Genomic DNA, 27,953 nt, shown 5'->3' with positions numbered 1-27,953 from the left:
AAAAAAACCCCGTACATTATGAAAATAAATGCTAGTAGATCTGTGGAATGTTACTGAGAAGTTTCTCAGCAAGTGGAAGAAACTTGCAAAGTTTCTGAGAAGTAGGAAATAAGCCAGCTTGGTTTGTTTTGTTTCAGGTTTTTTTTCTCTTTTAATTTTAGAAGTATATTTGAATTAGAAATAAGTTTCATCATTATTGTGGGATAATATCTCAGTATGAATTAGAAAAATTGTCATGGAACATTGAATTCTGTTGTAGATGCTTCAGTAATGGAACTAGATAGCCAAAAAGAGGAGGAAAACATCTACTATGAGAATTCTGTATCATGAAGTTTATACCAAATAGTTAAAATACACACTGATAATCTGATGAAGTTTCATAGATATAAATAGATTGCTTGAACCATGAGAAAGCTGCAGGCCCTGAAACAGGTAACGGTTACATCAGTAAACAGTAAATTAGTTTAACTGGGTCAGGGAGATGAAATGCAGGCTGAGAAAGTTCTGATTTGATATCATGAAAGTTCCTTGTTGATTTCATTAAGTGTGTGGAAGTTGACTCAGAAGCAATTATAGTAGGAATAAAGAATTTGTAGGAGGAGAAAAAGGTGGGGAGGGGGAGACCTAGGGGAAATATTAACAGTAAATAACTTTCTAGAGTGTTTAGTTTCTGGAATATAGTTTTTTTCAGAAGTGTTCACTCTTGCCTGGTGTTATTCCTGTTGAGTTTACAATTAAACCCTCACCAGTGGTGAGCAGAGCTGTCAAAGCTCTCCTAAAGTTTGGGATAGAGGAGTTCAATTTTAATATATTGCATTATTTGTTGTGATTGCAAGCAGGACTTGGCTAGTAAGATTTAGATGAGTCTTCAGTTATATCAACATGGCAGTTTAAAAAAAAAAAAAGAAAAAAGCATTTTAACAGCAAAAAGATTAAGCTGAGTATGATGTGCAAATAAGCAAGGAAAACTGAACTGTATCTCAACTCTTGCTTCTAAGTCAACACAAGGTGTTTGAAAGTAGTTGAGGAAATTGAAACCTACATTTTTAGTTTGATTTGTGGTGACCATCGGTTGTATAAAATACAGGCAGTATATTAATGTTTTAAAAGAAGTCCAGTAAACTCTTAAAGTGGTTTTAAACTGTAGGTAGAAAGCCGTAGCAGCTTTGCCTTCTGATATTAGTTTAGAATAATTATTTTAGAAGGCAAAGCTGCTGCTTTCTACCTACAGTTTTTGGTTTGAGAATTTAAAATAGGAACAAATTAGTAGCAAACAATGCTTTTAGTGAGGAAAATATATTGTTTAAGTGATAGGAACTTACCAGGTTTTGTAGCTAGTAAAGAATGAAAAATTAGTGATTTTACGTTGAATTGGACATAGAGCTTTATTAGCTACCTTCGTATTCCTTACAGGTCATTTATATTAAATTTTGCAGAGCTCTAGGAGTAAATGTCTCTGACTAAAGTTGTAGTCTTACAGTTTTGGCAGCATTTTTAGAAATATGTGGGATGTTTTGCTTTATTATTTTCTCGTGCTGGTAAATGTTTGATGTTTTAACTGCTAGTCTTCAGCAGAAGTTTACAACCTTCAAACAAAATACTGTATTAACCTTTGTAGCATAAGCTCTTGCTTGCTTTGTTGTGATACTAATGTAAAGAAATTGTAGGGAAAAAACCTTAATACCCATATATCTGAAATGGCTGAGAACTTATGGAAGGTTTGAACCCCAGATTTCTGTGACCACCTTCAACAAATATTTATTTTGAAAGTAAGACAGTGTTTTATATGGGGGGGGGAAACACAATGCTTATAATATATAGAATACCTTAGAATTGAAAGGAATAAACAGAAAATTGTTTGTGTATCTGTTGAAATTCTTACTGCAACAATATTTTGCCAGTAGTTTGGGGGGTTTTTCCCCCCTCAAAAAATCACCTTTTTTGAGAGCGTGTTCAATCTTTCACTCTTGAAATTTGTTTCAAGGTCAGTGAATAAGGCTTACCACCTGAATGTAGGTTTTTATGGTAATTTTGCATTATTAGTTAGTCTCAAATGACTGAACTTAGAAGAAAATGAATTTTTATGGCAGTTATTCATATAGGTTACAGTTAGATGGTGGGGTAGAAGAAAAATGCAATTGAAGCATTAGGATTTTCATTTCATTTCATAGTCAGATGGGAGGAAGAAACCACCTATATTGTAAGCATGATTTGATTAGTATTTGAGAGATGGGGAAAGCTGTTGCGTACAGTTCGGTCATTTTGGACAGATGCATACTATTTTCCCTATTCAGTTGCCATCAGTTAAGCAGCTATCATAATGATGGCACAGCAGTGTGAAATACATTAAATACTGTCTTTCTTATGGTCAGTTAGGATGGTTTCCTCAAGATGAGGCTAATAAAGGCCTCATCTTCTCATGCAAGATTCAACATACGCATCTGTGACTTCAGAAAAGAAAATGCTTTCTGCCTCAGGTCTCTGATTTGTATTTTTCTTCTAAAATTAGGCAGTTAAATAAGCAAGAGATATTAAAGCAACTTACTAAGAATGTATTGAGAGTATTTTAATTTTTTTTTAATGCTAATTGTATCAATTAAAAAAAGCTCTCTTGGATTTGTAAGGGTTACAGGCTTTGGTATGCCTGATGCTCTGCATACAGGTAATGAGTTCAGTTTAAGGTAAGTGGGTGCTAGCTTTCTGTCAGTAAGCTGTTTTGCTTAGCAGAAGACCTTGTATATCCAATGTAGCATATTATAAATGCAGAATAATAGTAATAGTTATGTGCAGGTGCATACACAAATGATCATAGCTTTTTCTGATTTGCAGTTCTTCTGGAGAAGGAAAACAAAAAGGAGAGAAAAAAGGTTAATGACGGTTTTGGCTTACAGATTTGTATTTCCTTTTTTAGTTCTGCAATTTTAACATCTTTTGCTAACTTGCTGTATGGTGAAGGAGGTTTTTGATGGGACCTCATGGATTAAGGCAAGAGTCTGAATGCAAGCCCTAATGGTTAAAGCTTGACACTTTCTGTTCTGTTACCCAGGCTTTGCACAAATTGCAGAAGGGTAACATGTTCTGTATGTCAGCTGCTTAGTGCTAACCTTGACCGTATGCTTTCTATGGTACATGCAAAGTAACCTCTTGCTTTTTCACATGTAAGTGGATAAGCCACCTTAATTAGCTACATTTGTTGCATGATACTGCAGGATAAAAGGGTTTATGCAGGTAGATGTTGTGAAATTGATTTATAGGAATTTTTTCATGTGGCAAAGCTTTTTGTATAGCAAGGCTATTAAAGTTTTCGTTATTATTAAATGAATAATATAAGATTTGCATATGCAAGAATAAATGTCGGGTTTCTTAACATTCTCATATTTAATAATATATTATCTGTCAACATCTGTGAAACTGCTCAAAAAGACTGAGTGCTTTGTGTTATCTATTATTTTTGGTTTGCAATGCTTATCTTTCTGGATAAAAATAGTATTCATATTTTTCTTTTGATGCTGAAATTCTGAAGCTGTTCTCTCACTTGGGGGTTCTTTTTGTGGAAGTTGTTCTTGAAGATTTTTTGTGAGGAAAAATAGAGGAAATGACTGGATTTTGTTGCAGAATTAGAATGCTTTGTAATATACTAAGTTTCAAAGAATCAGTTAAGATATTAAGTTATCAATCATTAAGCATTACGTAAAAATAACAACTTTGACATGAATATTTAGTTTTTAGTATGACTGTTTAAAGCAGTTGTTTGGAAAGTATTCGAAACCTATCCAATTATATTAACTTTGAAGTCTAATTTTTAATTCACTGACTCCAATAGAAGCCATTTCTGACATTCCATTATAGCCACACATGTGGTTATAAAGTCTATATTTCTTTTCGTACTGCCACCACTGGTCATTTATAATGTAGGACTGAATGGGAAAAAAGAAGGAGCTTAAAAACTAGATCAAAAAAAGTGGGAAGACACTTGAATTGGAACTTAGTATAAGGGTCCACAAGTTCAGTTACATGAGTCAAAATTCTGGACATTGGTTTGTGTGCCCTGAGACTGTAAGAGCCTAGGTCTTTGCCAATGATTTTACTTAGATGCCAGATTTTATCACATGCCCCAGGACATTGCTATCTTGGAAAAGCAAAGTGTTTTGCACCCATATCTTGCTTCAGCCTATTTGGGGTTCACAAATGAGACTTTCCTGTGCTGTAGCCATTGTGGGGACCCAGTCCAGATGGAAATCACGATGCAGCAGGATTTCTGTCTTGTGGTTATTACATAATATTAAGATTCTGAAATATATTATTCTACATACTTTTCCTGTAAATGGGTCTATTCATAATATGTTAAACTATACATGATTTATGGAATTATGTCATGCATTGATAATTTGCTGAAAATCTTAACACTATTCATTGTGTAAAAGTAGATTGAAACAAATTACTGCTTGCCTGAATATTTAACAAGTGAAATATCAATAATCAGTGAATAAGGTATTTTGTAATCTTTCAATGTAGTGCATATGCTTTTATTTAAAAATAAGTTCAAATATCCGTATGATAATTTTTGTGTATACAGGTCTTTGCAAAATATTCTATTTTCCCTGTCAAGCCATGCTTTTAAGAGTGTATCTTAAAATATCCAGTAACATTTAATTTTACTATGAAAAGAGAGGAGGAGCTGGAAATTTAAATATGCTGATTACATTTTATTTTATATTTTCATTGATGCTGTAGCATAACAAAGTTGAAGTCTATTCATCCTTTTATATGAGAAAATTTTTTACTTATTCTTCCACACACTGCTTATAAGTAATAAGATTAAATAATGAATTTAGTCAAATTAGAACTCCGGACTTCAGCAATGATGATAATCTGTGAGGGAAAAAGCTTAAAAAGGCTTTCATATCCCAGATGGGAGTTTGTAAGGAAATTAATCTAAAAATTGTATTTTTACCTGGCTAACACATTTTTAAGAAATTTTGGCCATAATGTCAATGCTTGATACTTTGAAAACATGTAAGATAGAAATTAGATGCAAGTTGATTACAATGATTTTAAGGGCTACATTCTTTAAACTTATGAAATTTTTTTAGTGTAGAATATGGGGGTTTTGTTTGTTTTGTTTTTTTAAGAATACAAGTTGAGGTATATTGACACAGTGTGGGTAGTTATTAGTTATTTTCTGGAAACCTAAACTCAAAGTTCAGATGTCCAACATAGGTTCTTTGTATGTCTGAATGAGAAGCCTAATGTTGAGACATGGGAATATCTCTTCTAGTTTAATAAGATTATGTATGAGTTTTTAAAATATATTTACCATAACTTTTCTTAACTTTCCAGTAGGTTTTTGAGTTGCAATGCACATGATTTTTGTGGTTAAGGTAGTTGTGTTTATGGGATTTAGATCTTAATCCACAGCAGCATGATGGTGATAATCTAAACTCTTTTTATGATATTAGAAAGATGATGTTATTAATTATTTGTGTTTTGGCGAAGGGTTTTGCCTTCATGCCTCTTGTGGAACTAGGTATAAAGCACAATCAAGATGCTGAATGACCTCAGTTTCTGTTTGCTACAGTGGGGAAAGAGGGCAGCACCTGTCTTTGGGGAGAGTAAGGTTTGTTTTTTTTTTTAATAAAAGTCTTAACAATCTTAAATAGTCTTAAGTAAAGCTGTAGGTATTTTAACTGAAATGAAATGGCAACTGCTTTTTGGAAAATGTGCAATACCTTTGCCAAAACACATATTTTCTATTGGATAAAGAAACATAGATTGTAATTCATTGTAAGAAAATACTCAATTTATGCAATTTACAGTACATATGTGCTTGAAGATCTCTTGAGTTAGTATGTTTATTAAGTTTTTATAAAATTGTGTAGAAACATAAGTTAGGGGATTTGAGGGAGAACTGGCGCAATACCTAGCAGAGAAATCAGCTGGGATATTGGTCATAATTACGTGGCATCACACTGTCTGGAGAGAACTGAGCTAGCTTTAAGAAGTTAAGCAGCATCTCAAGTAGTGTGCATCTGGTAATTTGGTACTTTTCTTGGATTAATTAGTCTTCCATCTCAGTACTTGTGGTGGTCTTGCTAGTGAAGATGCTTTATTCTTAATGAGATAACATTTGGTATCTCTCCATAGCATTGCAGTGTGCTTTGTAAAGACAACTTTTTACGTATCATGACAGATTGGAAAATGTTATGTCATGTTTGTTGAACATCACAGATATGTTCATAACCTTTTTCCATTTTGCAACAAATCAGGTGAGGAGCCAGGAGGGGTAGCCAAGAAAAAAACTAAAGTCAAAGGTATTTTTAATGTTCTTTTTCTTGTGGAACTTTATGCAGATAATGATGTCTGAAATGCATGCGCATAGCAAATACAGATTGAAGGTTATAATAATGTTTACTAATACTAGCAATGTTGGCTAAGTGTTGTCTAATGGTGCAGAAAACCATTAGTTTCCCTGTTTTTCAGTATTTTTTTTTTTTGCTACTGATGGTAATTTAATGGCAAGGTGAGTGCTTTCCTAACTAGTGGTTATATGTTGTTTGTGCAGATTTTTTTTACAACAGTTGTCTTGTTTGGATTAAAAGTAGTTTATAATAACTTCATATTCTGCATGTTTAAAAAAAAAGTTCTGAGGTATATGCAGATTTTGCTCTGTGTGAAATCCTCCTTTAGTTATCTTTCAATAATTCATGATACTATTACTATATTGTAATTGGACTTGAGCACCTTTATTTCTGATTAAGTCTGTACTTAAATAGTTTCATCTATTTCTTTCTTATGGGAGGAGAAATTTAGGTAAAGTTCAGTAACTTCCCCTTTAATATTATTTGCAGGATTGATGCAGTGATGATACTTATAAATTTTCCAAAAGCTTAAAGTAGGATAGCTTGCAACTGGTTTTTGCCATATATTTATTTATAATTACATTGGTGTATGAACAGGACATAAGGGTCTAATGTGTTCAGTGCAACAGAGAGACTAAAAAAGCTAATTAGCCTCAGCAAAACACTAAAGTACACCAGGTGTACTTCAGGTGCTTAACTTTTAGATGTGCTCAGTTATCTCCACACAGCATGGTGCTATGTAAAGAACACGGTCTCTTTATTGCATTAAAGACACTTAGACTTTACTGTGTTTTTTCTAGCAGTATGTGAAAAATGCACACTGTTTGTAATACAAAGTCTCACTAGGAAAAAAGTGCATTTGCTGAGGGAAGCTCTCATGCTTGTACAGATGTGACTTTTCCTAGCATCTTGCATGCAAGTTGAAATTTTTAGCATTTGTTCCACATTATGCTTGGTATGACTTGGTTGCAAATTGTGTGTTTCCAATAATGTAATAAATGTCTTTTAACAATTCATTCCTGTGTTTTGGATTATTTTTCAATGTTTGATATGAGAATGAAGAAATGGTACGATATATTTCAAATGCTTTAAGCCAAAAAAAAGTTGGAAGGAAACGTGATGTTATTCCTTTTAGACTGAGCTGTGTGATTGAATCGTTCAGTCCACAGAAATGTTACACAGCAGTTAGAGGCAAATGTTACAGGACAAATGTTGTCATTTGTCTGCTTTTTACTTCAACAGACTGCAATTCCTCTCAAAAGTCTGAATAAATATAGAGCTATTGTATTTTATGTATAAAATCTTTATTGATTTTTTAATAATGTGGGAGTATTAATTTTAAAATTAAATAGAAATATTGGATACAGCAGTTTAATCGAAAAATTTCTAAATTTTATTGAGTTAAAAATTCCTTATTCTGGAGAATGCTGCTGGTACTGACAAATTTATTTGAAACTGTGGGCGAAGTGTAAGTAAATATTGAACATTTAAATTTCAAGGATGCTGTTCTGACTGTTCTTCTGATATATTATCTAGGTACTGTGTCACAGCCAAATGTGAATTGCAATAGGGAAAATAAGCACCAAGATACAACTCCAAAAGTAAACCAAACAAAAAAGTATTACTAATAACACTACATATGGAAAAGCAAAGATGTAAGAATTAATTTACAATTGTTACTTTGATTTCATTGGATATGGTCAAACCAAGTTAACATTTTGGAGTTTATTTAATTCATCAGGACATTGATGTTTCTTCTTAATTGTTGTGTACTTATTTCTTATTTTTGTAAAATACTTCAGATACATTTTTAAGTCTTGGCTTAATCTGAGGTAACAACATCAGTAAAATGTTGTAGTATACATTTGTGTTGTTATAACACTTTCATTTGTAGTTTTAGAAAGTTGAGAAAATTGTGAAAAAAGTGTCTTCTGGTGGTGCTCTTGATGTTTCTAGATCCTACAATTGTCATACCGTTGTGAAAGATTGAAAATTTACTGTGATTTTCCTGCTCACAGACAAAACAGTTTTTAGCATTCTGCAGAAGTTAGTTAACAGTAAGATAACAGAGGCATGGTTTCCACTAGATTAATGCTTTATTCAGATGCAATTGCAGTAAGCTAAGGTTATTGGCTGGCTGCATGGTGTGGGATATTGCTAAAAATCAAAACTAATTTGTTTAAATTGCTTAAAGCTTAAGTAGTTAATTGTACAAGTTTAAATTGACATCTAACAAACATTAAGTAAGAATTCAGTCAAAGCTTTTAGATACTAGTTCATAATATATTTTCCGATCTACGAATGGTTCTCTTATTGAACATTTCCTCTTTTTTAAATGAAAAACTAAAAAGTAAAAGAAGCTATTAAAGAACCGCTCAAGAAATTAAGGGAGAAGCAGGAATCCAAGAAGGAGGAAATCAAAGATGAGGAAGAAAAAAAGAAAGCCAGGAAAGGAAAAGATGCTACTGATCGAAAGGACAAGAAAGCTGTTGATATGAATAAAGTAAAGAAAGATTCTGACAAAGCTAAAAAAGACAAAGGAAAGGAAAAGGAAAAGGAAAAAGGCCTAGACAAAAATGTAAAATCCAAGGAGACTACAAAAAAATCAGCCAGTGAAAAGGATGGTACTATTCAGGTGGGAAAAGACAAAGAAACAAAAAAGATAGTTAAAAACCCATCCAAGGAAGACAAGAAAGAAAAGAAATAAACAGAGTTCTGGTTCTGCTAATGAGGAACAGGCCTCAAGAACGAGAAATTCAGCATATTTATATAAATGTGGTAAATATGGCAATAAGAAGATAATGTTTTCTGGAAATAAGCATGAACAAAAGCTATATATAATCATTTTTTGAAAACTGTTAAGCGTGTACTGGCATTGTAAGCACAAAGCAAAATGTGTGCTGTGAAACTCAAATATGTACATATGTTAATATGCCTGGCTAACAATGTGTATTGAAAACAGAAATGTCAAATTAATGCCAATTACTTCAAGCATACTCTAAATCTGGTATTGTGGGGTTTTTTTTCTTACTTTGTTTCCTTGTATTAAAATGCTGTTTTCTCAATGTGGGGGTGAAAGTGTAATGTTGTATATCAAATGCAAGTTTAAAAGCAGTATTAAGAGCATTATCTGGACACATATAGTGGAAACTCACAAGAAAATATTTCTGTTTCCCAAAAACAACCAAGAGGAGCATTAATGGAATGTATTGTCATAGGAGCTTAGTGAATAAATGTAAATTATTCCCTGCTAAACTTTTTGCCCTGAAGTAGACTGAGAAAACTATTTTATACACAAACACTCAAAACAACTTTAGTGTTGTGTTTATTTATGGGACTACAGTGTATACTCAACCAAAATGTTGCAACACTTTTATTGATCCCGTGACAATATGTTCTACTTTTCTTCTTCCTTCCTTCCTTATTTATTTACTTAATTTTTAGCTATCTTTAGGTCTGAAACTTGATTCATTGTGACTTTTCAGTTAACTGTGTCCTGATTTTTCTGTTTTCCCAGCTTCTGGTAATGAATTCTGAAAATTAGGCCACCTATTTCACCACTGATGGGTATTGTTGGATTCCAGTCACTTTTTAAGAAGTGATATGCCCCTACTACTGTATTCTGATTGAACTTGATTAGAGAAAAGCTTATGTATTTTTGCAACTGTTATTTTCTTGAAACACCACTTTGTAAGTACATGATACTTCTGAAAGCAAGCTCCTGTGTTAGTTTGCCCTTACAGCTTCTGTATTCTTAGCACCGAATAATTGTTTATCCAACAGTCTCATTAGAATAAGCAAAGTTACAAACATTTCTGCAGAGATATATCAGGTTATTGAATCTATACTTGCTTTTAAGTTTATATGGGGAAGGAATATATTCTAATTTTACTAGACAAATAATATTGCATAGTATATTGAAATATTAATTGCACAATAAAATTACACGAGATTCAGAACAAAATTTGTAGTAAAAGTTGAAGATTTATTATTGTTATACTGCAGTATCATTTTACAGAAAACAAAACTAAGGAGTGAAATTGAGCATGAGTATATACATGTGGGTGGTGGTGTAAGACTGAAGTCCTGAAGGTTGATTCTGTTTGTGGTTTTGTTTAAATTTTGTGTATAACATCTGGTGATACACTTATCTCAGACTTCTGATACAGCACATACGTGTCTCTGTAAGATGCTTTTAGCCCTAGAGGTATAAGATGTGATAATAGGGTAAGATATAATCGGATTTTTGTTTTTTAGAGGAAAGTTATGAAAAATAGTTCAAATGAAAGCTGTAGAAAATAGTACAGTAGCTTAAGCTTCTAGCTATGATAATTAACAGAGATGATATACGGAGCTATTTTCTAAATATTTATATATGTATGAAGAAGGAGGGAAAAGATGTTTGTGTTATGAACATTATAGTACTTAGCAAAAAACTTGACAGAATGAAGATCTAATAAATGCACTTACATGATGAGCATTCTCTTTTAGGTTTCGGTGATGATAGATGTGTTTATTCATCTTTGCTCTGATAAGTATTAAGATACATATTTGACAGAGAAGCACTCAAATCACACTTCTCAAGAATGGTGGCACAGTGGTATAGTGCACATCACTTGTTTTTCTCCCCTAATGTGACAGCAGTTGTAACTGTCTCGGAGTGAAATTTGGAATGAGTTGCCTTTCTGATAACATATTATTGTATCTATGACCCAAAGTTTATCTGGTTCTGAAAAAGTTTGGTGTGGTGTTTTTTTTTTTTCCCCAAATAATGTTTTATTTCAGCAGTCCTCCAGGCTATACAGATTGCCACACAATAAAATGAGATTTTTGCCCCAGAGATGTGTTGTGCTGTTGTGTATCTCTATGGAATATTATCATCATTCAACTTAACATGGCAAGTTACCACATCAGCTCAAAAAATGCGCCACACAAGTAAAAACTGAGTAAAACTTTATTTTAATAAAAAGATAAGAGAAAATAGTATCTTGCAAAAAGTAAATGACTTAACATATTACATATTCGACAGGATTGAATAGGAATCAGTGGTAAATGATATACACGTGATAGATGTGTATAAAAAGCTTGAAAGCAAAGTTGAGAAATGCGCAAGCAAAACAAAGTTATACTCTTGCTGCTCCCTTCTTTCCTTTTGCACACCCAAAGTGCTTGTTGGCTGTGAAATAGTGACTCTCTTTTGAAATACTTTGAATCTATTTATTGTTCGTGAAGCAGAGCAAGTGCTTGTCTGGAATTGGAGATGTGGGTTATTGGAGGATATGAGGACTTATTTAAAGAGGTGTATATGTAAGGGAAGTGAACTGTGTTTGTGAAAGCAGGATGGCTGTTCTTATGCTTCCAGATTCTATAGTGTGAGACAGTGGCTAATATAAGTAACTGGTTTTATCTCCATATGTAGTTAAAGATGATTGCAGAAGGAAGTAACTTCTTACTCTTGTAGCCATTAATATTACTGCAGCAAAAGATGAATGTAAGTCTTAATAATATTTCTTAATATTTCAGGGTTTTTTTGATGACACAGAAGAAAACTGGCAAAAAATGAAGTGTAAATTTGGCTTTTTTTCTTCTAGCTTCTAATCTTGACTCCATAGTAGTGAGCTCTTAGTTACAGTACTTTTAGATACAGCCTAACTACTTATCTTCATGTAATTTAAATAATATAAAAAGGTAGAATTAATTCTGTTATTCCTGTTCCTATTTCATACATAGTGTAATGGAATAAATATGTTTTTTTTCATGATGCATAAAATAATAAAATGTCTCTAGTTTACACAAAGTTGTTTTGAGGCATACTAGTCCTATTTGTATTGAGATGTTTTTGACTCCAGTAGAAACCTGGAGTAATTAATTTTTTTAAACTTCATTGACTTGAAATATAATATATTGTTCCACTTAAAGTTACTTTTACAAGATTGTTAGCAGTGTAGGAGCGTTCATTATAGTGTAGCCTCTGCTTTCTTAGATACTATTTTTCTATTGATTTCTGTGCATACAGCTCTTGAAAAACTCTTTTGGGCAGTGTGTATCTTTATTTAAGAAGGTAGTTTTATCTTAATTGACATTGGAACTTAAATATGAACCTAGGAAAAATGATGTAGGATTGTAGAATTTCATTTGAAAGGGACTTCAGGAGATCCTTATTCTAACATCCTGCTCAAAACAGCATAGTCTCAGAGGTATGACCAGGTTACACTGGCTGTTATCCAGTGTGGTCTTTAAAACCTCCAAGGATGGGAATGCACAACCTCTCTATGCAGCCTTTTCCACTGATTTGACTGTCCTCATGGCGAGGTGTATGTGTAGGTACATGTGTGGAATTTTTTCTTATACCTAGTCTGAACCTCTCTTGTTTAAGTCTTGGTTGAATCCTTTGTAAAGGATAGTTGAGAGGAGGATTAGGCTAATACCAATATGTTCTTTCTTACAGATGTCGTGTCTTAAGAAGTGGCATAATCTTTCAAGGCTATGAATTATTTTTATCTCTTACCGTGGTGTTGATCACTGCTGTTATTGGTTGCTCTCTTTTCATTGTGTTTTGATCCAGAAAGACTCTGTGATATAGATAGTAAGCATCTTAGTGGTGAAATTCCATCAGTGATACTTTTTCTGTAGTAATTTAGTTGTGAAAAGAAACTGGAAATAGAGATTACCTTATCTTGAAGAAACTACAGTTCTCTTCATCAGATCTTCTAAGATTTAACATATGAATTTAGAATGTCTCTTCTCATTCTGAGCAGCATGTTATAAAGTTTGAAATATTTCTTCATAAAACCTGTGAAATTGATCATATGAAGCACTTTTTGCCCAAAGGAAAAAACAGTGAGAAAAACCTGCTGCCTATTTTTCTTCTGGATACAGAATAGATGTTGAGAATAGCATAGTCATTTGTTCAGTCACTTTGAAATAAAGGCGAGTGCTTAAATTTCTGTCTCTTATTTCCCCTCATTGTATGTTTGTCTTCGAAACATTTGTTTACTATCTGAATAGATTTTAGTCTTTGTATATGTCACTGTATATCAGGACAGCCCTGTAATTGTGATTGAGTACATTTTGGAGAGTTTAATGTCAATTAATTTAATTGAAACAGCTTTCTTAGTGTATAATTGAATCAGATCAAAAAGATCATAAAGTTAACTTTATAACTGAAAAATGCAGGCCTTAAAGAAAGATCTGTCCCAGCACAGCCAACATCACCAGAATCTGAGGAGACCATCCAGCCTGCTGAGAAGTCACATGTTGAATCAGGTAAGGCCTTTTGTAAACCATAGGTGAAACAAAAGACATGATGCTTCATATGAATTATAATTCTGTTTCCTTAGCATGCAGTTTCATTGTGCTATTTCTTTGGGTACAAAAATAAATCTTTCATTGATTTTAAGTGTTGCTTATCCACTACAGTTTATTTAATAGGAATCACTGTTGATAACTTTATATAAATCACTGACCATGAAAAGTTTATAATTTAAATGTATAGAAGGCACTCTTGTCAGCTCTCATGGTTACCATTGGAACCATATCACATCAGAATAGCTTTCTGCTGATGTACAATTGTGGTTTTGATACGCATGCAACAGTATACTCAGTCAGAATAACAGCAGATTCTCCACCTTAAAAAACAAAAAAACAAAACCAAACAAAAACCACAAATAAAAACCCCCAACAACCAACTTAATAAGATTGATCAAATATTCACTTTTCCACAAACACCAATAGTATATCAGAAATACAATAAATACAACTTCTACAGTTGAAAAAAATAATTTAGACATTTTAAAAGCCCCATAGTACTAATAAAATTTATTAGGTTTAAGAGGAATTCGAGAAAAAATATTTTTATATGTCAGATTTCAGATATGTGATTTGCATTTTAGTGTTATTTAGAGAGTACATATTTTTCCTGTTCCTTGTGAAGAGGCTTATCCTACTTGATGTTTATGTGAACCTAACACAATAACCCACAAATGTGGAGTATATGGTCAATAAAATGGAATATAGAATTTTTTTTATAAGACTTGCATTAGTTTTCTTAAGTTATCATTTAAAAAAGATACCAAGTTAAGAGGTAGTTTCCACCCCGCCCTGCCCCCAGCTGGTACCGTTTTGAATCTTTATTTGAAAAATGCAGCTATGATTTGGTTTTGTGCAGTTGGGTTTCTCAGTATTAGTTTCAGGACATTTATATGAAGGCAACACTTCATACAAATTCATGTTATGTCCTGGGCTGGTGTGTTAGATGACAACCGCTTGTCCTTGGGATCAGTTTGTGATTTATCCTGCTATGAATTGCCAGGAGAAGACCTTGATATTGTAATGGTAATATCTATTTTCCCTGTTTATAAAGCCAACAAAACCCTACTTCTGCAAGTGGCGTTTTGTTGTCAAATATGACATGCTAGTGCTGCTGCCTAAATTGTAGGAAAGTAATAGATGAAAGTGTTAGTAAAATAATTACTTAGAAGAAAATTCTTGGTTTGAATAGTTATCTGAAGTCATTAGTGTTCCTGTCACTGAGAAAAATATACGTGCAGAAAATGCAGTGTAGATAAATTCTTCCAATTCATCTTCAGAATGAATCTGATGTGTTTAATCCAATACTTTCCATATTGGAGAGGAAGCAAAACCAAATTGTTCTTGTAATTGTGTGAATTGCAGAGGTTCATGAAGTCAATCGCTGTGGAATTTTATGGAATGGCATAAGAACTTTATGGAGGCTACTAAAAGCTGCAAGCCTTGAGCTAATGTTTAGACTTTGCCTTTTGCACTTACCTTCACTGCAATTTATAATCCTTTTAGAGCACAAGAATGCTGACGTAGAATTGGAAGAGGAAATTCAGTCTGTTCTTCGTGAAGCTCTTCATTCCCAGCCTGGTAATGCATTAACATTTAGAAATCACTGAAGAATTTATAAATACTGCCATGGCCTAGACAGATCTCAGAGTCTGGTTTTGGTATGCAGTTAAAATGCAAAACATTCTAATTGGGTAATTTCAAGAAAATTCAGAAAGTTCAGTCACTGAATCCTAAAACTGTGGCCTCTTACCCAAAGGTGTTTGGCAGCAGTAGCTTAAATCAGTCAGTTGATAAAAACTTCCTCAAAATACTGTGTAGAGTACAAGAATGGGTAAACAGATGGCTTTTACTGTGGGCAAAGGCACTGGCAAGTCAGTGCAGATACTTTGGGTTTATACTGCTGGAAGGTGCAGACAAGTCAACTGTCCCACTCCCCATCCCCTTTGGGGACTAGTTGAAAAACATGAAAGGCATGCTGAAGGCTGAATATTTGCTGGTAATAGAATTTACCAAAGACAATGTATTCTCTAACAATCTGTATTACTGATTAGGAGAGAGACATGAAGATGTAGATGAACGTATAAATGACCAATGGCAAGTGAAGGAAGAAATACATGGAGAAACTTTCGAAGCTCCTACAACAGGTGACTTGCTCAGAGAATTAGAGAATGAAATGCCAGAAGCGCATGAGACACCAGACCCGGTTCAGAAAGGTATCCAGATGGCTAAATATATTTAGAATTAAATTTTGCCAAAAATAAGAACAGACAAATGGAAATATGTCTCATTAAAAACTTGACTCCTAATTTCTACTTGCAATAGAGACCTAGTAAATGTCAGCTACAGCAAGTATTATTTAGCAAATAAATATTTTTAAAATCAAAATGGGATATTTTAGTGCCATGTGTTTTGGAATCCAGGTAACTATATATTATTTTTAATTACAGCTATGTTGGCTTTTAACCAAATTCATCTGTGCTCCAGGTATGCATATCTCCCTGCAATAGAGGGACTTCTGTAATACCTTTATGGAGTCTGCTTCTGGACTTTCTAGTTTATTAAACTAAATTTTAAGAGTTTATTAGGACAGCTTTTTGTAGACAGGCTTATTCTCACCCTACTTTCCTTCTAATGTGACTAAGAGAAAGCTATGCATGAACTAGCTTTGGTTCTGGGACAGGAATTAGTAGGGCTCATTCGGAGAGCTTTAAACTAGATTCGAAGGGGGATGGGGTAGTAGCTGGGCTTGCACCACTGGGGCAACGCTCTAGTGTTGATGAAGACCAGGAGGCCTCCCATCCCCCTGGGGTGAAATCGGTGTGCTCAGCTCGCTCCCTGAAATGCCTGTACACCAATGCACGCAGCATGGGGAATAAACAAGAGGAGTTAGAAATCCGTGTTCGGTCGGGGGGCTATGATCTAGTGGCAATTACAGAGACTTGGTGGGACGCCTCGCATGACTGGAATGTGGTCATGGATGGCTATGTCCTGTTCAGGAAAGACAGGCCGCTAAGGAGAGGTGGTGGAGTTGCTCTTTATGTGAGTGAGCAGCTAGAATGTATTGAGTTCTGTCCAGAGGCGGATCAGGAGCGAGTTGAGAGTTTGTGGGTGCGAATTAAGGGGCAGGCTGGCAGGGGTGCTACTGTTGTGGGTGTCTATTACAGGCCACCAGATCAGGATGAGGAGGGTGATGAGGCCTTCTACAGGCAGCTGAGAGCAGTCTCGCAATTACAGGGCCTGGTTGTTGTGGGGGATTTCAACTACCCTGATATTTGCTGGGAGGCCTACTCAGCCAGCCATCCTCAGTCCAGGAGGTTCCTCCAGTGCATTGATGATAACTTTCTGATGCAAACGGTGGATGAGCCAACTAGGAGAGGAGCGCTGCTGGATCTTATCCTTACTAACAAGGAGGGTCTGGTTGAAGAGGTGAAGGTTGAGGGCAGCCATGGTTGTAGTGACCATGAGATGGTAGAGTTCAGGATCTCATGTGGCAGGAACAGAATAGCTAGAGAATTGCAACCCTGGACTTCAGGAGGGCCAACTTTGGCCTTTTCAAGCAATTGCTAGGGGAAATCCCATGGGACAGGGTACTAGAAGGTAAGGGGGCCCAAGACAGTTGGTTAGCATTCAAGGACTGCTTCTTCCGAGCTCAAGATCAGAGCATCCCAACAGGTAGGAAGTCAAGGAAGGGTACCAGGAGACCTGCATGGTTAAACAGGGAACTGCTGGGCAAACTCAAGTGGAAGAAGAGGGTGTACAGATCATGGAAGGAGGGGCTGGCCACTTGGGAGGAATAGAAGTCTGTTGTCAGAGGATGTAGGGAGGCAACTAGGAAAGCTAAGGCCTCCTTGGAATTAAACCTTGCAAGAGAGGTCAAGGACAACAGAAAGGGCTTCTTCAAATACATTGCAGGTAAAGCCAACACTAGAGGCAATGTAGGCCCACTGATGAATGAGGTGGGGGCCCTGGAGACAGAGGATAAAAAGAAGGCGGAGTTACTGAATGCCTTCTTTGCCTCTGTCTATACTGCTGGAGGCTGTCCTGAGGAGCCCCGGACCCCTGAGGCCTCAGAAGAAGTCAGGATAGAGGAGGAATCTGTCTTGGTTGATGAGGACTGGGTCAGGGATGAGTTAAGCAACCTGGACAACCATAAATCCATGGCTCCTGATGGGATGCACCCACGGGTGCTGAGGGAGCTGGCGGAAGTCATTGCTAGGCCACTCTCCATCATCTTTGCTAAGTCGTGGGCAACGGGAGAGGTGCCTGAGGACTGGAGAAAAGCGAATGTCACTCCAGTCTTCAAAAAGGGCAAGAAGGAGGACCCGGGGAACTATAGACCGGTCAGCCTCACCTCCATCCCCGGAAAGGTGATGGAACAGCTTGTGCTTGGTGCTGTCTCTAGGCACATCAAGGATAGGGGGATCATTAGGGGCAGTCAGCATGGCTTCACCAAGGGGAAGTCATGCTTAACCAACTTGATAGCCTTTTTTGAGGACATAACCCGGTGGATAGATGATGGTAAAGCTGTGGATGTGGTCTATCTCGATTTCAGTAAAGCGTTTGACACGGTCTCCCACAGCATCCTCGCAGCTAAACTGAGGAAGTGTGGTCTGGATGATCGGGTAGTGAGGTGGATTGTGAACTGGCTGAAGGAAAGAAGCCAGAGAGTGGTGGTCAATGGGACAGAGTCCAGTTGGAGGCCTGTGTCTAGCGGAGTCCCTCAAGGGTCGGTACTGGGACCAGTTCTATTCAATATATTCATTAATGACTTGGATGAGGGAATAGAGTGCACTGTCAGCAAGTTCGCTGATGACACAAAACTGGGAGGAGTGGCTGACGCGCCGGAAGGCTGCGCAGCCATTCAGAGAGACCTGGACAGGCTGGAGAGTTGGGCGGGGAGAAATTTAATGAAATATAAGAAGGGCAAGTGTAGAGTCCTGCATCTGGGCAAGAACAACCCCATGTACCAGTACAAGTTGGGGGCAGACCTGTTGGAGAGCAGCGTAGGGGAAAGGGACCTGGGGGTCCTAGTGGACAGCAGGATGACCATGAGCCAGCAGTGTGCCCTTGTGGCCAAGAACGCCAATGGCATCCTGGGGTGTATTAGAAGGGGTGTGGTCAGCAGGTCGAGAGAGGTTCTCCTCCCCCTCTGCTCTGCCCTGGTGAGGCCGCATCTGGAATATTGTGTCCAGTTCTGGGCCCCTCAGTTCAAGAAGGACAGGGAACTGCTAGAGAGAGTCCAGCACAGAGCCATGAAGATGATTAAGGGAGTGGAACATCTCCCTTATGAGGAGAGGCTGAGGGAGCTGGGTCTCTTTAGCTTGGAGAAGAGGAGACTGAGGGGTGACCTCATTAATGTTTATAAATATGTAAAGGTCGAGTGTCATGAGGATGGAGCCAGGCTCTTCTCAGTGACATCCCTTGACAGGACAAGGGGCAATGGGTGCAAGCTGGAACACAGGAGGTTTCACATAAATATGAGGAAAAACTTCTTTACGGTGAGGGTGACTGAACACTGGAACAGGCTGCCCAGAGAGGCTGTGGAGTCTCCTTCTCTGGAGACATTCAAAACCCGCCTGGACGCGTTCCTGTGTGATATGGTCTAGGCAATCCTGCTCCGGCAGAGGGATTGGACTAGATGATCTTTCGAGGTCCCTTCCAATCCCTAACATTCTGTGATTCTGTGATTCTGTGAACTATATTGCAAGTCCTGCTGAGAACATCACATAAAGAAGATGCTCATATCCTGTTGCCTTGGGAGGTTGACAGGATGATAAAACTTGTTTGTAATCAAAATATTAAAGCAGAATCATATTATCTAAATCCAGCTTAGGGAAAAATATTTCTGAAGGCTTTTTATCTGCACTACTGAAAATTTTACATATATCTTTATACCTCTTTTTTTAAAAACTCATGTAACAGATGTCATCTGAAAGTTTTGATTGCTGGAAGTACACTGAGATTCTTTCTTCACAACTGGAGTAATTCTTTTCAGTCTGGGTCTGTTATACCTCCTTGTTTCTGTATCTTTTATTGATGCACAGTGCAAGTTGAAGTAGGGGAATAGAGGAGAAATTAAAATTCCAGTTACTTTAAATCTTTAAAATTACTATTAAGAAGGCAAAGTGAATATGTTCTAGTTTACATTTACACAGAAATTTCTGTGGAGGGTAATCTTTTTTTAAGCAAATATGTATAGAGTGTATGTGTGTGTACACAATTACAAATTTTATTCTTTCAATCTATATACATATCTCGCTGGCATTAGAAGGAATTTGCTTAGAATTTCTTTTTAGAAATTTGACTCTATTCTTACATAATCTGTTACAGGGTTTGTGGTATCATGTATTTTTTTAAAAACTTTAAAATTTTGAAATACACGTTTGTTTCTCAGATGCTGATCTTTTGGCAGATGATCTTGGAGCAATGGAGCCTGAACCATATGAAGCTCCAGGTATAATTTTGTTTTTCCAAACTCAGTAATATTGTTTTTCTGCCTAAATGTGGCAAATTATATGAGAAAGCAAAATAGAAAAGGTTAGACTGGTTTAGGAATATATAATTTTGAATTTTTTTTTTTTTTTCTCCAAACATCTTTTCGTGATTTTTACTTTGACTGAGATGACTGTATCATATTTGCTATTGCAGATAGTTCTTAAAAAGAACAGATGATAGGTATGGAAACTTTGCTTTCCTTGGTGCAAAAACTTCATTTTTACTTTTCTACGTGTTTCTGGCTGTTTGTGTATGATTGGGATCTGGATAGGCAAGAGATCTGTGGTTGTACAGTCTGAGAAAGTGGGAATGAGATTTGTTGCTTGTATTACTGTTGTCTTACAGTCTACAATGCTAAGTTTCTTCTTGCCTATTATTCTTGGCATTTGTCAGAAACTTGTGTTCTCACATAGAACCTGTCACCTTTCAGAAGCATCCTTTCCTTCAGGACTGTTTGCTTCTTTATGGCTGATTATACTATCAGAGAGTGAGTCAGCACCAAGGACATCATTCTAAACTGTCCTTGCAGTGTCTTTCTACACACCCTAATTCATCTTTAAAGCTTTTTGAAATTTTGCCTGGACTAATCCAGTTAGCTTGTAGTCATCTTCATATTGTGCTTGATATCACGTACAATGGCATTAGCTCATCTTTCCCATTATGAAGAAACATTAGGTGGATGCTATCTGATAAGTATTTTCTTCTGGATGCTAATAATGCTTGTTTATAGTACAGGCAGCCTCTTCCATTTACCTTAGATACCGATTTCTGTTTGGACTAGACTTCTTATTTTTGGCTTGTTGTTAGTTCTGGACTTTGCAGTCCTGTTTGATGCCAAATATGACAGAAAAATAATTTTATTTGTTTGACACAACTAAAACTGCTTTTTCCTGTCTTTGTGGGAGATTACTGCTTTCCAGTTACTGATTTAGAATCCAAGCTGTGATGCGTCCACAGTAAAAGGGTAGTTGCTTTACCTTTAGTACCATGTGTTGTCAGATGTATTATACTGAGTATATTAATAACATCGCAAAGAATTGTAGTCACAGAGGAAAATAATCCACATATTTAGCTAGGCAATGAAAAAAAGTAAATTGCTCTAAATCTGTGATGCCAGAAGCAAATGTACATTATTTCTCAAGATCTGATTTCTAGCTCTTGTCTTCTGTAGATCATCACCAGTGGTCCTCCTGCACATTGGTAAAGAAGCTACTTTAGAACTTTGAGGACAGGGGAAGATTACAATTTTATTCATATTAGAAGAACTATTAAAAAATATTGATGGAGACTAAGGGATCTCGTGAATCTAGTTTTCGTAACGGAGGACTAGAAGAGAAAGTGGCCCAACACCTTTCATTAGAATGCCATGTGTCAAGTTGCAAGTGTCTGTTCAAAACGTTTTGTTAGTTTTCAACTAAGGAGCTGCATTTAGCCATTGACAGACACATTATAGATGCAAGTTAAAATAATTGAGTATTAAAAATATTTAATATTTTTAATTTCAAAAATATTTATTTTTTCATATTTAACTTATAGTTTCGTATGAACATGATATGGATGTGGAAAAGACAGTAAGTGATCCAGAAGCTCCAGGTTTGTAAATTTTCATGACTTCAGATTATAATATAATCACTTACATTTTTTTAAACATGCTTCAGAGTAATGTGTCATATTGACTATTTCATCTCAGTTCTATTTTCAGACAGTTTTTCGGGTAGTTTCAAATAAGTCTGGTATTTGCGGCTGTGTTAACATTACATTTGTGAACACAATACTCCACGAATCCAATCCACAAATACTTACATAAATATCTTGTTCTATCAGGAGTCTTCCAGTCTAATCAATGGATTGTCAAAGACCTACTTGTATTCCTAACTTTAAGCCTAAATGCAAATATGCATGAACTTAGTATATTGTGTGACTTCCAGTGTAGCTCCTGGTTGTGTTTTACAATACAGTTGTCACTTTCAAATAAAACATTGTAGTATTAATTCAGTATGTTTAGTTCTATTATTCTTGAGCTAAATATCTGACCTTTTTAAATTCTCTTGTGCTGTTTAACTGTTGCATGAAAATTTGATTATAATATAAAATATTAAATATTTTTATTTAAGATGATACTGAACTAATGCTGGAAGATGCTATGGAACATGACACAGGTACAGTCCAAAGTCTTATTTCTTTTTGTTGAAATTTTATTGAATTCTGGCCCCAAACGAAGACAAAAAAAAAATCCAAAACATTGGAGTTTGTAGATAGCATCAGTTCCTTCATAAGTTATTACATCTATTTTTTTATTTACGTTCTGAAAAAATACAAAGACCTACATGAATACCACTTTTCTGTAATGTCAACCAAATGGGCAGAATAATATTTGGAGGATTGAATTTCCAGAAGAATGGGTGTTTGTATTTTAAATTGCGTAGAAGTGTTTCTGTTGATTAAAAAATAATTTGAATTTGCCAAAGATAGAATCATAGAATCATTTTGGTTGGAAAGGACCTTTAAGATCATCAAGTCCAACCATCACCCTAGCTCTGCCAAGTCCACCACTAAACCATGTCCCTAAGCACCACATCTACACATCTTTTAAATACCTCCAGGGATGGTGACTCCACCACTTATTACCTGGGAGAAGAGACTGGCATCCATCTCACTACAACCTCCTTTCAGGTGGTTGTAGAGAGGGATAAGGTCTCCCCTGAGCCTCCTTTTCTCCAGATTAAACAACCCTGGTTCCCTCAGCTGCTCCTCATAAGGCTTTTTCTCTAGAACCTTCACCAGCTTCGTTGCCCTTCTTTGGACTCGCTCCAGCACCTCAATGTATTTCTTGTAGTGAGAGGCCCAAAACTGAACACAGTATTTGAGGTGCGTCCATACCAGTGCCGAGTACAGGGGGACAATCGCTTCCCTTGTCCTGCTGGCCACACTATTTCTGATACAAGCCAAGATGCTGTTGGCCTTCCTGGCCACCTGGGCACACTGCTGGCTCATATTCAGCCGGCCATCGATCAACACTCCCAGGTCCTTTTCTGCCAGGCAGCTTTCCAGCCACTCTTCCCCCAGCCTGTAGTGTTGCATGGGGTTGTTGTGCCCCAAGTGCAGGACCCAACACTTGGCCTTGTTGAACCTCATACAGCTGGCCTCAGCCCATCGATGCAGACTGTTGAGATCCCTTTGCAGAGCCTTCCTACCCTTAAGCAGATCAACACTCCCGCCCAACTAGATGTTAAAAAAGATGTTGAAGTTAGTGTGATAAGTGTCAGGAAAAAAGGTAGTATCTGTAAAATTTTTTTTTAAAAAAGCAAGCAATCCATAACAAGCGAATTCCAAAATTCCACTGTAGAAGTTTGCTGTATACAGAAATGATTTATGAGTATTACCATTCTGAATTGTAGGTAATTTGTAGATGAGTTCATGAACTGTATAAGATAAAACCTACTGATAGTGCTTTATCTTTAAGTCTATTGTGTGGTGCCAGAAAATGATTCCATTCTTCTCACAGAGGATCTTTTAGAAATCTTCACCTTTGTTGAACTCTTATTAACTGTAATATAGTATAAGATACTATAGTTTTGAATATCTTTTTTGTTCTGAATAAACTTGACACTCTGTTACTTGTGTGTATTTATTGTCTTAAAATTCCATGAATTTTCATATTGTTTTTTTTTTTTCTTTAAACAGAGGATAGAGTGCATGACGATTATAATGAAGACCATGGTATGACGAGTGCTATATTTAGTGAAATGACAGTATCAAAGTCTTTCATTAATATGAAAGTGAGATTACTTTGTCTTAAAATTTTCTATGCTGTCACATTACTTGGCAAGTTCTCATTTAAGTCTTTGGGTGTTTTTATGTTCAAACCCTCTGTGCATGTAAGCAATCAATCAGTCTTTAACACTGGAACAAGTGTAGAGTATGCATATAAGTTATATTCCCGTGTTGGACCTCTCTGTCATACTTTGTGCAGATGTGGAATAAGAATGTTGAAGACTCTTCATGCCCTTTTTCTTATGAAACCTTGGCCAAGTCAGCTGTGGTTCATTGCATCTATATAGCTCAGCGTTACCTTTTCATCTTGTCTGTAACTACAAGTTCTTTGGAGATTACTCTGGCTTAGTTTGATTTGGTTAATGATTTGCTAATGATTGCTGAGACCAAATCAAAAGAGAAGATGACTAGTGGTCACAGCCTTGAAACAAAGTTATGTGGTTGTGATTCCTTCTGTGAGATCCTTTTAGGAACTAGTGTACTTTGGAAAAGTTAAGCATATCTTCAAAGCACTCTTGTTTATTTTCTATGTTTATTTGCTATGTTTATGTAACCTGAGCAAAGGACAGTGATTCTTCTAAATATTTGAGATGGAAAACCTTGAGGTTCATTCTTTGTCATCAGAAGGGAAATTCTGACATCCACCTTTGGGATAGAAGTCAAAATCCCATTGAAGGACTTCAGTGGCCCAAAGGTGTATTTAGCCCTTAGTCCATGTCTTTCTCAGAAAATAATTATTTGCCTCAGCTATGATGCCCTTGACAAAATGTGTCAGCATTAATAGGACGGAAAAGCAAGAGAGACCTAGCTTTTTCCCTGGGCTTGTTGTTTACTCTCCTTTCCAGGAGACAGTTACCTTACAATCAGTTCCTAATCAAGAATCACTTCTCTTGCTTCTCACACCTAGATATGAAAGAGATCTTTTAATCTTTACTTTTCATGCTCCTTCCTATGTAGTAATGACATGAACAGAGAATGCCTCCATGGTCCCTGCCCTCAGGCAGTCATCTATACCTGCTTTTGAAGTAAGATGAATCATGGAGGTTCTCAAAGTAATTTGTATCAGTTTTTCACAGAACTAATTCCAAACCCATTTCATATTCTGCAGTCTCTTCTGGCACCCCAGCACAATAACAGTGAATCACTCTATTTTGTGAGAAATTCATGTGCTTTGGCAAGCAGTGGTTTCATGTCCAATTGCTACTGTGTGCTGCAATGAGAGTTTTAGAGAGTATCAGATAAATCAGATTTATGTTTTTTCTACTCTTTCTTTAGTATTACAAATCCTCTGATTAGGCTAATGAAGATAATAGGAAGTTTCATTCTTTTTCTCAAAAGGATATTCCAAGGTAGGAGGTGATTGTCAAAAAATTATTATTCATAGAATCATAGAATTGTTTTGGTTGGAAAGGACCTTTAGATCAAGTCCAACCGTTCTTGGCTACTAAATTGGCAGGCTTTTTACACAGCGAATTATGTCTGCAGTTCAACATAATCCATGACAAACTGCTTTTCTCTTGATTGAAGTTCACCTTTTCATGACAGAATTTTGCCTTGCTTCCACGTTCTCCCTTCAAGACATTCTGGTTGTGAGAGAAAGCACAATGCTTCCTATGTACTTTTGAGAGGAATTTCATTTGATAGCTCCAGCCTGGAGCAGTGTAGAAGAAAAAGACCAATCAGGTGAGGCATTTAGTGTTCTTGGCATTTGCAAGATTTGACTGATTTTTTTAATCCACCCCTCACCCCCCCATCATCTTGAAAGTTACATGAAGTTACAAAGTTATTTGGAATTTCACTGTTCCAAGGGCAGACCTTTGTACAGGCACCCTTATTTCCAGGCACTCATTGGTGTCTTAGAAGTAACCAGAGAAAAGTAATCGGGAATTGCTGTCAGGATCCCTACATAAGATGAGAGACACCACTGGGGAAGACAGTCTAATCACACTCAGTCCTGTAAGGCCTTCTTATGTTGTCAGTCCCTTTAAGATTTGAGCTAACCAACCAACCATGGATGTCTCTGAAAATGTGCTGAAAGATGTGAGGCCGTCTTTCTGTGATACACCATTTTTTCCTTCTGAGTTCAGCCTATCCAGTTTCAGGGCATGGGATTTGCAGTTGTTCGTGAATGTGTGCTAGACACCATTTTAGCAGTTGTTGTACCTAGTTTTCATTCCTCTTGTCTCCTGGACCGTCTTTTACCTTTTGACATGCTTTTGGTTGGATCGAAAATGAAAGAGATTTGCTCTTTTTTTGGAGAAGGGAGTTTTTAGCACCTGTTTTCTAAAGTCAACAAAGGCATGAAGGCCATTGCAGAGATCTGAAATTCTTTCTCAAATGCGAAGGTTGTGTTTTTGACATTAGCTTCAAAACTCCTGTTCAGATCCACAAGAAGATTCACTGTAAATCTTCAGATGCAAATGTCTGAGAAATCAGCAGAAGTATAAGCTTCTTTATTCTAGAGTCAATGTATCTTCTCCTTCTCTGTCAGATGTGTTTCCCCTCTTCTGGCAGACCCTTTGCCTTAATACTTTCTCCAATCCTGGTGCTTTCTAGAATTCTCAGAAAGCTGAGAGGGCAGTGCCAAGGTGATTGTTGGCCAGAGCAGTTCAATTTCTTTTCTGACTCTTGCTTGTATAACTTGGTTCTTAATTCGGATCAGTGACCAGCTCTAATAGGATTGCAGTTCCTTTAATCACTTCTACCTTGCACGGTTTTGGGAGAAACTGAGGGCTGTGGTAGGCTGCACCCACTTTGCGTGTCTAGCATATTGAAAGGAACTGTTTCTTCCTACCTTCTGTAGTTATTGCTAATGCTAGAAATTCTTTAGTTGAAATGAGCGTATGTGCCCACAGTGAAGTGTGTAAATGGATTGATCATGTGACTTGGAATACAGGAGCTCAGATATTGTACACAACTTTCAGTAGTTTTATGTAGAGCTTTATACAGTTCATAGCAATGAAACTAGAGAAAGAAGGCAAGGTTGAGATTTTCGTTAGAAATGAAAAGTTCTGGATGGTTTTTTAAGAATATGCTGTAAGAACCTTTTTTTTAAAGGGATGAAGTGGGAGCCAAGTTGCTATTAGTGCCTTTTAAGACAAAACAATAGTAGAAAGATTTTATTTTTTAAAAATCTTATGTAAATAACCTTTTTCAGATGAGGGTTAGTACCTATAAAGATAATTAAATTATCCAAAACACTGGATGAACATTGAACTTCTTTAGTTATAAAATTCACAATGAATATATATTGAAAATTCAGACAATTAATGGACAGCATTTTGTCTGTTTTCAGACATTATCTAAAGTAAAATAATGAATATTCTTAACCTACTTCTTCAGAGTTGCAAAAATTAGACTGGCTCTTTACTCAAAGATTAGGAGCGTAGGTGTGTTATAACAACTGTACAGAATGATAGCTTTATTGTTTTCATTGTTTTCAGTATTTCATCTGTGTTCATAGAAATGCTTGAAATTTCAGCATTATGTTCTCGTTTGGTATTTGGGTTTTGTATAGAATTTCTGCTACAAGCTCCAATGAGGATGCATATATCTATTCAGGCCCCAAAACTAGAGAAAGTCTTTGAGAGCTTTGCATTTATCAGTAAAGAAATTAATGCTTACAACCAAATTTTTAGGATACTTCGTGTATATCAACCACTCAGGAGCTTTATTTTTCTCTCCTTTCAGAACCAAAACATGAAAAGCAGACTGAGACTCAAGATACAGGTATATACATATATATAAATGTATATATATGTTTGTGTATGTATATGCGTGTAGGTGGGGTGTGTGTACACTCCCACACACATCCCACAATGTATATATATTTATATATATGGAGGATATGAGAAAATCTTTTGTTTCATATGTAATTAATGTAGAAATACCTTTAAAATAAATGTTATTGGAATATAAATGATTTTCAAAATGAGAGAAATATTGTATTCAAGTTAGCATAAAAATCATTGACTTAATCTTGCTATTTATATCTATTGAAATATGTAATCTGTG

At 36.1% G+C, this 27,953-nt stretch overlaps 1 protein-coding gene and 1 long non-coding RNA gene across 10 annotated transcripts in view; both read left to right on the top strand.

Annotated features, from left to right (window-relative positions):
• The window catches only part of ASPH (aspartate beta-hydroxylase), a 135,021-nt gene that overhangs the window by 31,059 nt on the left and 76,009 nt on the right, over positions 1 to 27,953 (top strand). For 5 of the 8 annotated variants that reach the window (XM_068395684.1, XM_068395683.1, XM_068395690.1 and 2 more), the window contains 8 exons: positions 13,536 to 13,625; positions 15,174 to 15,248; positions 15,722 to 15,883; positions 20,065 to 20,124; positions 21,702 to 21,758; positions 22,280 to 22,324; positions 23,850 to 23,885; positions 27,630 to 27,668. In XM_068395684.1, coding sequence (XP_068251785.1) covers positions 13,536 to 13,625; positions 15,174 to 15,248; positions 15,722 to 15,883; positions 20,065 to 20,124; positions 21,702 to 21,758; positions 22,280 to 22,324; positions 23,850 to 23,885; positions 27,630 to 27,668 — 564 coding nt within the window. The remainder of the gene's footprint in view (positions 1 to 13,535; positions 13,626 to 15,173; positions 15,249 to 15,721; positions 15,884 to 20,064; positions 20,125 to 21,701; positions 21,759 to 22,279; positions 22,325 to 23,849; positions 23,886 to 27,629; positions 27,669 to 27,953) is intronic. The other 3 variants (XM_068395685.1, XM_068395689.1, XM_068395688.1) reach the window with 3 other exon arrangements.
• On the top strand, positions 1,211 to 8,840 carry LOC137660719 (uncharacterized). 2 transcript variants are annotated; one of them, XR_011047771.1, is made up of 4 exons: positions 1,211 to 2,867; positions 5,497 to 5,617; positions 6,267 to 6,311; positions 8,711 to 8,840. It is a non-coding gene; the product is annotated as an uncharacterized lncRNA (long non-coding RNA). The 2 variants fall into 2 exon arrangements; XR_011047770.1 differs by lacking the exon at positions 1,211 to 2,867 and having other exon boundaries at positions 2,874 to 5,617.

Source organism: Nyctibius grandis, chromosome 3 (genome assembly GCF_013368605.1).
Source record: "Nyctibius grandis isolate bNycGra1 chromosome 3, bNycGra1.pri, whole genome shotgun sequence".
Classification (NCBI taxonomy): domain Eukaryota; kingdom Metazoa; phylum Chordata; class Aves; order Nyctibiiformes; family Nyctibiidae; genus Nyctibius; species Nyctibius grandis.
The sequence above is the reverse complement of the archived record's forward strand: the minus strand, read 5'-3'. Positions and strand labels throughout refer to the sequence as shown.